Source organism: Meleagris gallopavo, chromosome 25 (assembly GCF_905368555.1).
Source record: "Meleagris gallopavo chromosome 25, MGAL_WU_HG_1.1, whole genome shotgun sequence".
Taxonomy (NCBI): domain Eukaryota; kingdom Metazoa; phylum Chordata; class Aves; order Galliformes; family Phasianidae; genus Meleagris; species Meleagris gallopavo.
Window position 1 is genome coordinate 5,394,594 of NC_139428.1, and position 10,741 is coordinate 5,405,334.

Consider the following 10,741-nt stretch of genomic DNA (forward strand, 5'->3'; position numbering starts at 1 on the left):
AAGAAGTCTGGGCTAAAGAGGAAAGCTGATTCCTCTTTAAAGCAGTATAAATAAATTGCTGTCTTCCCACAATTGTACTGTTTGAAACTGAGGAGGTCCCTGGGCAGGCTTCCAGCTCCGGAGTTTGGTCTGCCCTGTGTGTTTGGTGCACAGGGCAGCCTGATGGTGCTCGGACAAGCCTTGCTGGTTTCCTATCAGCAGCTGAGATCTGCTGCTGTTTGCTGCAGCGCTCTGATACTGCTTGTTCCATTAGCTGGACACGTGCTGTGAGTGCAGGCTGCTGCTGATAGCTGAGATTTGAACTGTGCTTGTGTCCTTCACGCAGGAGCTGACGATGGAGCTGGAGGAGAAGCAGGACATCTTCCGCTCCCTCCAAGACACCGCTGAGCTGCTGGCCCTGGAGAACCACCCCGCCAAGCAAACTGTGGAGGTGAGCGGGTGCTGGGGGCAGCAAATCTGCCGTGAGTGTAGGAGGCGTGCAGAGCTACTGCCCTGCCCAGGGAGCCCTCACAGCACGTAATGGGGCTGAGGGCTTCGTCCTGCCGTGGGACCTGCAGGCGGGAGGAGATCTGTGCCTGCAGCAGCCCTTGTGTGCCACTTCCTGCTCTGCTTTCTGTGCTTCGTCTGTGTCCAAACAGACCCACAGCAGGCAGAGCGTTGCCCATTTATGTGCATCCCACCGGCTGTGGCTGTGTCCTTCCTGTGACCCTCCTGGTGGTGAGCGCTCACTGCTGCTTGCTGTGTGTTCCCCAGGCCTACAGCGCTGCTGTGCAGAGCCAGTGGCAGTGGATCAAGCAGCTCTGCCTGTGTGTGGAGCAGCACGTGAAGGAGAACGCCGCCTATTTCCAGGTACGCGGGACAGGGAGCCCCAAATCGCTGGGTCTGAGCGGGAGGGCAAACCCTGCTGCGTGTGTGGGTTGCAGAGCATCCACTGTAGCCCAGTGCACCACTCCATTGGCTGCATCCCAGTGCATGAGGTTCATGGGCTGCTTTCCCTTTCTGGCAGAGGGGAGCGGGAGCTTGCGCTGCTCGTCAGGGTGCTGCTTCCAAGCTGCCCACCTCTTTCTAGCAGCTCTTTGGGAATATCTGAGGGGACCAGGCAGCTGCTGGGTGGGATCTGGGCTGCTGTCCTGCAGTGCTGTGCTGCTGATGGCCGCGTTGAGCTGCGCAGGTTTCTGTGACACTTCTGGCTTCGCAGTTCTTCAGCGATGCCCGTGAGTCGGAGGCGTACCTGCGCAACCTGCAGGACTCCATCAGAAGGAAGTATTCCTGCGACCACAGCACGAGCCTGACGCGGCTGGAGGACCTGCTGCAGGACTCCATGGTGGGTTCTGGGAGTCCCTGCCACCCGCGTGGGGTGTGGAGACGTGGGCAGGGAGGGCTTGGGTGTGGGTTAACCCCTGCCTTGATGGAAGGGCAGAAGGACTCAATCTGTGTGTGTGGAGGCTGGCAGCTTCTTTGTCACTCTTTCTTACCTAACGAGTTAAAGTTGTATTTCTTCCAATCATGCTCCCGGGGACAGGCACAGGTAGTTTACTTAATCATTTCTTCTTTTTTTTTTTTTTTTTTTTTTCCTTTTACCATTAAATTATCCCGCACTGTTCATAGCACACTAACCAACCCTGAGAGTATAAAGCATGAGGGACAGCATTGTTCTGGGATCCTCTTTAGCCTTTGTGCCAGCGAGCTGTGACCAATCCCCCGAGCCGCCCGTGAGCCGCACGCGTCCCTGTCCTGTCCATGGGAGCTTTGCCACCAACCCCTGGGTCACCCCATCATGCAGGGGGTCGGGTACAGCAGTTCCTCCCACCAACAGATTTCTGCCCACATCCAGAGACCTGTGCCATCACCCCTGCTGATCGCATCTCCTGAGGTGTAGATCAGCTGTTGTGCCCCTATTCCAGCCGTTGATATAAACACACCTCCGTTCTTTGCTTTAGAAGAGGGAGCATGCTTCTGTGGTGTCTCTTCCAGGCAACCAAGCACCCCTGGCTTTGGGCTGGGGCTTGTCCTGCTCTTTGCCACGTAAAACCTCCTGGGACATTAATTTTGGTGTATACTGTGTTCTTTTTTTTCCCTTTTGAAAGACGGTGCTCTCTTGTCCTAAGAGCCTGAGCCAGAGGTGTGCATGGGGGCAGCAGGAGGAGTAGTGGAGAGGTCCCACCCCTGGTCTGAAGGCTTCTCCCTTCCATCTTTCCTCCCATCCATCTCTCCCAGTCCCTTTTCCCCATGCTGGGCAGGCAGCAGCTCTGATGTCCCAATGCTTGTCCAGCCCCTGCAGTCCCAGCATAGCTCTGGAAGGGCAGCGTTGGGGTGGGGGTGCTGTGATGTCTTAAGAAACCTCTCCTCTTCCTCCTCCTCCACCTCTTTCTCTTCCTCCTTCTGCTCATTGAGTAACCTGTGCTTTGTCCTTCTCCCTGCCAGGATGAGAAGGAGCAGCTCATCCAGTCGAAGAGCTCCGTCGCCAGCCTGGTGGGACGATCCAAGAGCATCGTTCAGCTCCGGCCCAGGAACCCGGAGCACCTGGTGAAGAGCACCATCCCCATCAAGGCTGTGTGCGACTATCGGCAGATCGAGGTGAGGGCTGGGAGGGGAAGGCTGTGTGGGTTTGAGCCCGGCTTTGAGTGGGAGGGCACAGCGTGGCAGGGGAGAAGTGCCTGCGAGGGTTTAGAACTAGTTTTGTGGTGTCTGTCAATGAAAATCAGGGATGCAGTGGGAAGAGAGGAGGAGGGAAGGAGCCGGCTGTTCTTCCTGGAGGAGACTTCCACATCTCAGGTTTATTCTGGGAAGGAGTTAAAGTCCTTTTCCCCAGGGAGGATGGGCTTCATCAGCCTCAGCCAAAGCAGCATGTGTGGCAGCCAGCTCCGCTTCCTGGCCCCTTCCTCTCCAGACATGGATGTGCTGCTCCACTTGGCAGTGTCTCGTGCTTTTGCTCGATCAGCTGCAGGGATTGAAGGGGATGTGAGCCTGCAGGAGGGGTGTGAGCCGCAGGTGGGTGCAGCCCCACTGACGGGCTGCGTGTTTGTTGTTGGTGCCACTGCAGATCACCATCTGCCGGAACGACGAGTGCGTGCTGGAGGACAACTCGCAGAGAACGAAGTGGAAGGTGATCAGCCCCACGGGAAACGAGGCCATGGTGCCCTCCGTGTGCTTCCTGATCCCCCCTCCCAACAAAGAGGCCATCGAGATGGCCAACAGGTAACCTGCTGCCGGGGGTAGGGCCCAGGGGTGCAGAGACCTCCTGTGCAAAGAGTGGGGTTAGGGCTGATGTGCCGGGAGGACTGGGGCTGATGGAGCCGCTCATTCCCATCGCAGGGTGGAACAGTTGTACCAGAAAGTGATGGCTCTCTGGCACCAGCTCCACATGAACACAAAGAGCCTCATCTCCTGGAACTACCTGCGGAAGGACATAGCCTTGGTGCAGAGCTTCAGCATGGAAAAGGTGCGGTAGAAACTTCAGTGCCTGCGCTGCTGCACACTCACACGGTGCTGGGGAGAAGGGAGTGTGAAGGTGAAGAGCAGGGGCTGCCAGGACCTGCAGCGACGTGGGGCGATGGCAGAACCTGAGCCCGGGGGCTCAGCACAGAATGATTGTAGTTTTTCCCATTAAAAAGAACACCCACAGTTTGCACTGAGTCGTAATAAGGATAAGGGATTGATTGTGGACCGAGCATTTCGTTAGGGATGAGCAATGATGGAGGGGGCTGACATGGGGGAGCTCTCCTGTTCTGCTCTAAAGAGCAAATGGAGGTGATGGAGGCACGGAGGCTTCGGCGACCTGCAGGCTGTGATCCCGTGATGGATGTGCTGCTTTTCCCCTTGCAGCTCCGCTCCCTGGCGCAGGGGGAGTGCCAGCAGGCGCTGAGGAGCCTCCAGGCACACTATGAGGACTTCCTGCAGGACAGCCGCGACTCCGAGCTCTTCTCAGTGTCAGACCGTCTGCGCCTGGAGGAAGAAGTGGAGTCTTCCAAGGAGCACATCCAGCAGCTGCTGGAGTCCATGGAGAATGGTGAGCTCCGCAGGGCTGATGGATTAACTAGGAGCTGTGGGGACCAATAAACAAAGGATTTATGGGACAGCTTCATTTTCTCATCTGTCTTGAGCTAGCTGGATGGCATTGTGAACAGCTGCTCTATTTATTCCTCCATCCATTCAAAGATTCGGCCTTTGTCCAGTAATGTTCCCACAGCACAGGCTTGGCTTTGCAGCCCCAGGTTAATGCAGAGCCCTCCTCCCCTACCACTGCCAGAGACAGGCTTGTCACTACTCGGGATGTGTCCTTCCTGCGGTCGGTCTGTTAACAAAACGGATGAGGCAGCCGCAGTCCCACTGCTCAGAGCTCAGTCCCGTTAGGATGTGGGTCTCGGTGCGGTGTCCTGTGCTGGACCTGTTCTCACTCCATTGCAACGAGAAGATCTGATTCTCTTGTTTTCCGCCTGAGCAAAGGCCTCAGCACCGCACTGCCAGCACGGTGGGCTCCGAGCAGGTACTGAGCGGGGCTGTGAGCTGCTCTTTCGGTTTGTCCCCGATTTGCAGAAGACAAGGACGAGACAGTGGCCAGGACGTATCTCTCTGAGCTCCAGAACATCCGCCTGCGCCTGGAGGAGTGCGAGCAGAGACTCGTGGGCCGCATCCAGTCCCCCAGCAGCAGCCGAGCAGATGGTGACAGCATCCAGGAGAACACCATCCGCATCGCCGAGCAGGAGGTCGGTCCCCGGCTGGGGATGCTGGGTGCTGCCCTCCGCGCGTGCCTGCAGCGGCTGTGACCCCGCTGTGCCGAACGTGTGGGCAGCGGGTGTGGGGCTCGAAGGGAACTTCCTGCACAGACAAAACCAAGTGGGCTTCCTGCTCCATCTCACCCCGTCTCCTTCGCCGCCTGCTCTTCTCTGCCTGTTTTGGCACTCCTTTCACCTTCTCTCCTTCCTCCCGCAGCGCACACAAGACGATCTGCAGCGGCTGAAGTCTGACCTGCGCTGCGTTTCGGAGCGCTGCTGCAGCTTCCTCAGCAAAGCACCCAGCGGCCCCAGCACCCCGCGCTTGCGAGCTGAGCTCGACTTGCTGGTGACCAAGATGGAGCAGACGTACGGGCTGTCCTCTGTCTACCTGGACAAGTGAGTGGGGCCTGCCTCTGTGTGTGGTTCTGCTGCTGACCTTCCTTCTGGTCCTCTGACACAACCGTCTGTGTTGTGACTCGGGGCGCAAACCGCCTCGCAGCCGAGAGGATCTCTGCCAAAAGTGGGATGTCATTGTGCTGCCTCTCTCTGACTTGCCAGGCTGAAGACGGTTGATGTTATCATTCGTAACACCCAAGGAGCAGAGTCTCTGGTGAAGGGATATGAGGTGAAGCTGAGCCAGGAGGAGGCTGTCCCGGCTGACCTGACAGCAATTCAGGCGCACAGAAGTGCCCTGCAGGTTGGTGCTGCTCACTTCAAAGAGTGCACAGAGAAACCAGCCAATGCTCTGTTTGTCGAGCAGATTCCTTCCCTTTCTCTGCTGAATTTACATTGTGTGCTGTTTCTCCTGTCCAAAATAGCTACTGGGAGGACTTGTCTCCCTTATTTCATTGTAAAGATAAAGGAGCAGCCATGGCCTTGTGCTTCCACTTGTAGGCACGTGCTGATGCGTGCCAACCTCTTAGCAGCTGTGTGTTCTGCTGCGCGAGGACAGGGGCTGCTGAACCAATCAGACCTGCTCCAGGCTGGGAATGTGCTCCCTCCTGTTGGCATCTCCCAGGTCTGCAGTCAGCCTGTAGACACTGCAGGTGGTGCAGCCCGGGAGGATGAGCTCCTTCGCTCGCTTTGCAGCTGCAGAACAGAGGGCTCTCTGATTTAATGACAGCCTTAGGTGAAGCTCTGTGCTCCGCTTTCTGTGACGTTAAATGTGAGCTGCCTTGTATTGTTTTTGAAGCAATGGCTCGGGGAAGTGAAGGGCAAGAACTCGGTGTTCTCCGTGTTAGAGGAGGAGATGGCGAAGGCGAAGGCAGTGGGGGAGCGGCTGTATCAGCTGAGACAGGAGCGCAGCATCGACCTCGAGCGCTACCAGGAGAAGGGGAGCCAGCTGTGGGACCGCTGGCAGAGAGCCTGCGCCCAGATCGAGACCCGGTGAGAAACCTCCTGCTTCCATTCCCAGATCTGTTTTCGTGCTTCAGCTGAGGGCTTGGGTCAGGCTTCTTCGCACCAGTAGGGGCCTGGGGTGACTGGGGTACCCCTCTAACCTGCGGCGGGGTTTCGCCCCTCTGATCTCCATTCTGCTTTCAGCCACACAGAGCTGGAGAGCATCCAGGAGGTGCTGAGCGATTACCGCCAGTGCCACAGGGCCCTCATCCAGTGGATCGAGGAGATCACCGCCCAGCAGGAGCTGATGAAACCCGGGCAGGCGGAGGACAGCCGGGTGCTGTCAGAGCAGCTGAGCCAGCAAACGGTGAGATGGGAGCGTGGGGCGTCTGACAGCGAGCTCACTGCCCTGACCACAGCTGCTTTTGCTAAAATCCCTTCATCGTTGAGCTTGAGAACATGAATTCTGAAAGACTGGTGGGGAAACAGAGGAGCTCCTTACCTTGAGGTTGAAATGGGCTGTGCGTAAAAGATTGGAGTCTGAGGCTTCACCCAGAAGGCAAAAGATAGGAGCTGAAGTTTGGTACATTTCACCTGTGGCTGCCGTCCTGACAATCATTTTTTGCTCTGAATTTTTTTTTGAAGGCTTTGGCTGCAGAAATCGAGAAAAATCAAGCCAAGCTGGACCAGTGTCAGAAGTTCTCCCAGCAGTACTCAGCTGCTGTCAAGGTAAGGGCCCTTCCTAAACCCAGGGCACAGAGACAGTTTGCACATCGCCTGCTCTTAACCTCCTGGTTAGCGGAGAGGTGACTGTGTGTGCAGGCAGCCAGCAGGAGCTGGAGCTCTGAGGGTGCCAGTATGAAAGAAGTGGCTGCAGCGTCCTTCTCCCCGCCCCGGCTGTGTTTGCAGGACTATGAGCTGCAGCTCATGACGTACCGTGCGTTTGTGGAGTCGCAGCAGAAATCCCCCATGAAGCGCCGGCGCATGCTGTCCTCCTCGGATGCCATCACTCAGGAGGTAGGGACGTGTCTGAGCCTCACGCCGGGGGCTGGGGGGGTTCTTCCACTCCATCCAACCACCCAGCAGCCTCTGTGAAATGAGCTCCTTTCTGCTGAACTCGATGGATAAATACAGTTTCCATCCTCACTGTTTTTTCCAATAGCCAGAGAGGGTGGCTTAGTGCTCTAAGCACCAGGTATGAAGTACCTGGACTGCTGGGAACCCCTGGGCCAAATGCAGCGGGGTTGGCTCGGCGAGGTAAATAACCAGAGCGCCATGCAGCATTGCTGCGTGTGCATCTTTGGGATGAGACCTTGAGAGGCCCTGTCTGCTCCGTGTGGAATTAAAGATCCCAACAGCCCGCTCTGTAAGAGTTGAGCACCCGCCCCGTGTCCGTGACCAGAGGGTCCCCTCGGCTCCGGTGTTGTGCAGCATGCAGTGCGTGGCCACGTCCCTCCCCTCCGGCGTTGCTGCCGTCAGTGGGGCCACGCTGGGGATCTTTCCAGGGCAGAGGTGCTGCGTCCGTGTCATGCACTGTGAAGTGCGGTGCGACCAGCTCTGCTGGCTGTGACTGATGTGCTGCCCTTCTCTCCTTTGCAGTTCATGGATTTGCGCACTCGATACACAGCTCTGGTAACGCTGACCACGCAGCACGTCAAGTACATCAGCGATGCTCTGCGGCGGCTGGAGGAGGAGGAGGTGAGGGCACTGCATGGAGCTGAGCTGCATTCACATCACTCAGGCTCTCTTCCTAGCAGCGCAGGGTTGCTGCTCTGCTTCTCTAACATCTGCCCTCAGCTTTCAGTCCCACGTTCAGGTTGTGTCTCAGGTGCTGCTCCTGAGAGACTCTGGAAATCTGGAACCCCTTTGACACAATTTTCTTTCTCCTCGATTTGCAGAAAGTGGTGGAGGAGGAGAAGCAAGAGCATGTGGACAAGGTGAAGGAGCTCCTGGGCTGGGCTGTGGGCCTGAAGCAGAGCGTGCAAGGCAGAACAGCTGCTGCCCGGAGCAGGGAGCTGGGAGACATCGAGAAGTCCATCTCAGAGCAGCAGGTGGGCAGGGACCTTCTGGGCCCACCTCTGACCCACACATGTCACATGTCCCCTGTCCTCTTGGTGTCACTGTGTTATTCAGCTTCCAAGAGAGCAGTCCTTCCTCTCTCATGACCACAATCCCTGTGGGGGCAACCATGAGGCTCTTAGCTTAACTTCTGCTGTTTTTCCACAGCTGAATTAAGCTTCCTTCTGCTTTTTCAACAGGCCCTCAATGAGGAGCTGGCTGCAAAGAAGGAACAGGTCTCTGAGGCCATCAAAACGTCACAAATCTTCCTGGCAAAGCACAACCACAAGTGAGTTCAACCTGAGGAAGGGGTAGGTGGTGGCAGCAGCTGGGCAGCTGTGTTACCCTGGGTGGGCACTGATGGACTGACATCCTTGAAGTCCAGCGCCTGATTTCCACACAGCAAGGGGCCATTTTTTCTCATCTGCAACAACAGCTATGAAATATGAAACCTTTATACTGTCGAGACAATACTTACACACTTCAGTGGTGATCCAGCTTGGTACATTTGGGGGTTTGGTCATTATAATGCTGGTCAGCCTTTGCCAAGCACAATTGCTCTCCCTCCAATGAGCAGGGCAGTGGGAAGAGGGGACTCATGGCGGGTTTGGCCTTTTCCTTTGGGAGAAGATCATGTCTGTTCTGTGGAGCTGGCAAATACTTTGTGGAGCTCCCCTGAGAGATTTCCCGTTCCCTTGCAGGCTTTCCCATCAGGAGAAGGATCAGATTTCAGCTCAGGTGGCTGCACTGAAGGACACGTACCAGGCACTCTGCACTGACACCACGGAGCAGCTCCAGCAGCTGCAGAGCCAGCTGGCTCAGGAGGCAGAGCACAAGGTACTGAAAAAGGTGTTGTTTGGTTGTGTGTCTCATGGCTACCCACTGGCACGTGGTTGCCCTCCCATCTTTTCTGTCCAGGCCTCACCTGGGGGCTGGCCTGGTGGCTGGTGGCCCAGCAGGAGCCCTGGCGCAGCTCACTGAGTTGTCCTTTGCAATACTTTGAGTCAGAGCTCGAAAGAGGGTTGGCTTGCTCACATGGTGGGCAAAGAGGTAAACGGTCTTCAGTCCTGAAAGCGCTTCCCCAGCAGTCTGCCTCCTCCATGTGATGCCCTTCTGACGGGGAGGGCTGGAGGCACAGCAGGAGGCTTCCTGCAGGGCACATTGCCTGTGCAGCTTCACGGCGTGATGAGGGCTTTGTTGGGGTCTTGGCTGAAGGAAGACCCCCCCAAGTGGAGGCTGTGTTGTCCCACCGGCCCCGCAGGGCTGCTTGGGGCCCCGCACGCCCCAGTGCTCTGGGTGCATCCTTCCTGCCTCTGTGCCAGCTGTCTGCAGTCATTCAGATATACATGTACGTGTTCTATAAGTGTATATACATGTGTCGGTGGATATATTTGTGTGTTTGCTTGCTGGCTCCCTGTACCCTGAAGCAATGACCTGCTCAGATCTGGTTTTGGTGCTGGGTCGGTGAGTGAAGCCCTGTTCCAGCAGGCCATGGACTCATCTGAGATCTGCAGCCGTCACCTCCCAGCGCAGCATCTCCCCTCGAGTCGGCCTCCCCAGCACTTTGGCCGTCTCCCCGTGAGTCCCACCAGCACTGGGCTGCGGCTCGGCCGTGGCGGCTGGGAGCACCTGGCAGCAGGAAGGGCACTCGGTCCGCTCCCTCTTTCCCTTTTCCTCCCTCGTGGGCAGGAAAACGGCTGCGGTGTGCAGGCTTTGCCCAGCCCTCTCAGGCCGCGTCCTTGTGGCGGGGCTCCGATCAGAGCAGCTTTCACTCACGCTCTCACAGCCCAAGAGGTGAGGTGAGGGCCGGCACTGGGGCTGTGCTGCAGATCCTTGGCCCATCCGTGAGGCTGCAGCGTGGCTGCCGTGGGGTGCAGTTGCTTCATTGTACAGGGAGCGTGAAGGACTCTTAACATTTGCTTGCTGGAAACATCCAACTGTCAGACAGACGTTATAAAGTTAAAAAGAAAAAAAAAGCAAAGCAGAGCGCGCTGAATTGAGCATGATGTGTCCTTGTACAGTTTGTGTTTCATGTCAACTGTTTTTAAGATTAACTGACATCCTTGCTTACAAGTTTAACTAACCCTCCGGGACTTAAGCAAACAAAACACACAGAGTGAAAGAGGACGACCTGTGTGGGGGGTTCTTTTTGCAAACAAAACGGTCGCATGCTGGACGCTAACACCAAGCTTTACACTGTGTGTGATACGGCTGAACTGCTCCATAAGGCTCTGTCTTTAACTGCTCAAGGCACACCCTGCAACTCTGGTAAGTAAAAGCCTTTTACTCCCCTCCTCCCATCTCCTCCTTTATCATTCTCTTTCACCTCTTCTCTGTCTTTCCGTGGCTTGTTCATCTCTGAAGGTGTGTGTCTGAGTCTGGCAGTGCTGGTTGGTGTTCCCAGCACACCCACCTGCTCCATGGTGGGGGGCACTGGGCAGCTCTAAGGGCCAGGGCTGCTGGCCCCACTGCTCCTAGGGTTCTGTGATGCAGAATCACTCCTCCCCACCCCAACAGAAATAACACAGTGCTTGAATCAACTCTACACCAGCTGGGAGAAATCAAAAGGTCCAGAGTGCTGTTACTCTTTGCCATTAGTTCTCACCTTCCCTGCAAAAAAAGCCCCTCCA

At 56.5% G+C, this 10,741-nt stretch overlaps 1 protein-coding gene across 25 annotated transcripts in view; it reads left to right on the forward strand.

Moving 5' to 3' along the window:
• Nucleotides 1-10,741, forward strand: part of MACF1 (microtubule actin crosslinking factor 1) — a 113,489-nt gene that overhangs the window by 37,931 nt on the left and 64,817 nt on the right. For all 25 annotated transcript variants that reach the window (XM_085208905.1, XM_085208906.1, XM_085208910.1 and 22 more), the window contains 18 exons: nucleotides 326-430; nucleotides 754-849; nucleotides 1,199-1,324; nucleotides 2,425-2,577; nucleotides 3,044-3,198; nucleotides 3,316-3,442; nucleotides 3,826-4,009; nucleotides 4,537-4,706; nucleotides 4,933-5,111; nucleotides 5,274-5,412; nucleotides 5,908-6,101; nucleotides 6,258-6,420; nucleotides 6,699-6,782; nucleotides 6,963-7,070; nucleotides 7,653-7,751; nucleotides 7,952-8,104; nucleotides 8,312-8,400; nucleotides 8,813-8,948. In XM_085208905.1, coding sequence (XP_085065031.1) covers nucleotides 326-430; nucleotides 754-849; nucleotides 1,199-1,324; nucleotides 2,425-2,577; nucleotides 3,044-3,198; nucleotides 3,316-3,442; nucleotides 3,826-4,009; nucleotides 4,537-4,706; nucleotides 4,933-5,111; nucleotides 5,274-5,412; nucleotides 5,908-6,101; nucleotides 6,258-6,420; nucleotides 6,699-6,782; nucleotides 6,963-7,070; nucleotides 7,653-7,751; nucleotides 7,952-8,104; nucleotides 8,312-8,400; nucleotides 8,813-8,948 — 2,460 coding nt within the window. The remainder of the gene's footprint in view (nucleotides 1-325; nucleotides 431-753; nucleotides 850-1,198; nucleotides 1,325-2,424; nucleotides 2,578-3,043; nucleotides 3,199-3,315; nucleotides 3,443-3,825; nucleotides 4,010-4,536; nucleotides 4,707-4,932; nucleotides 5,112-5,273; nucleotides 5,413-5,907; nucleotides 6,102-6,257; nucleotides 6,421-6,698; nucleotides 6,783-6,962; nucleotides 7,071-7,652; nucleotides 7,752-7,951; nucleotides 8,105-8,311; nucleotides 8,401-8,812; nucleotides 8,949-10,741) is intronic.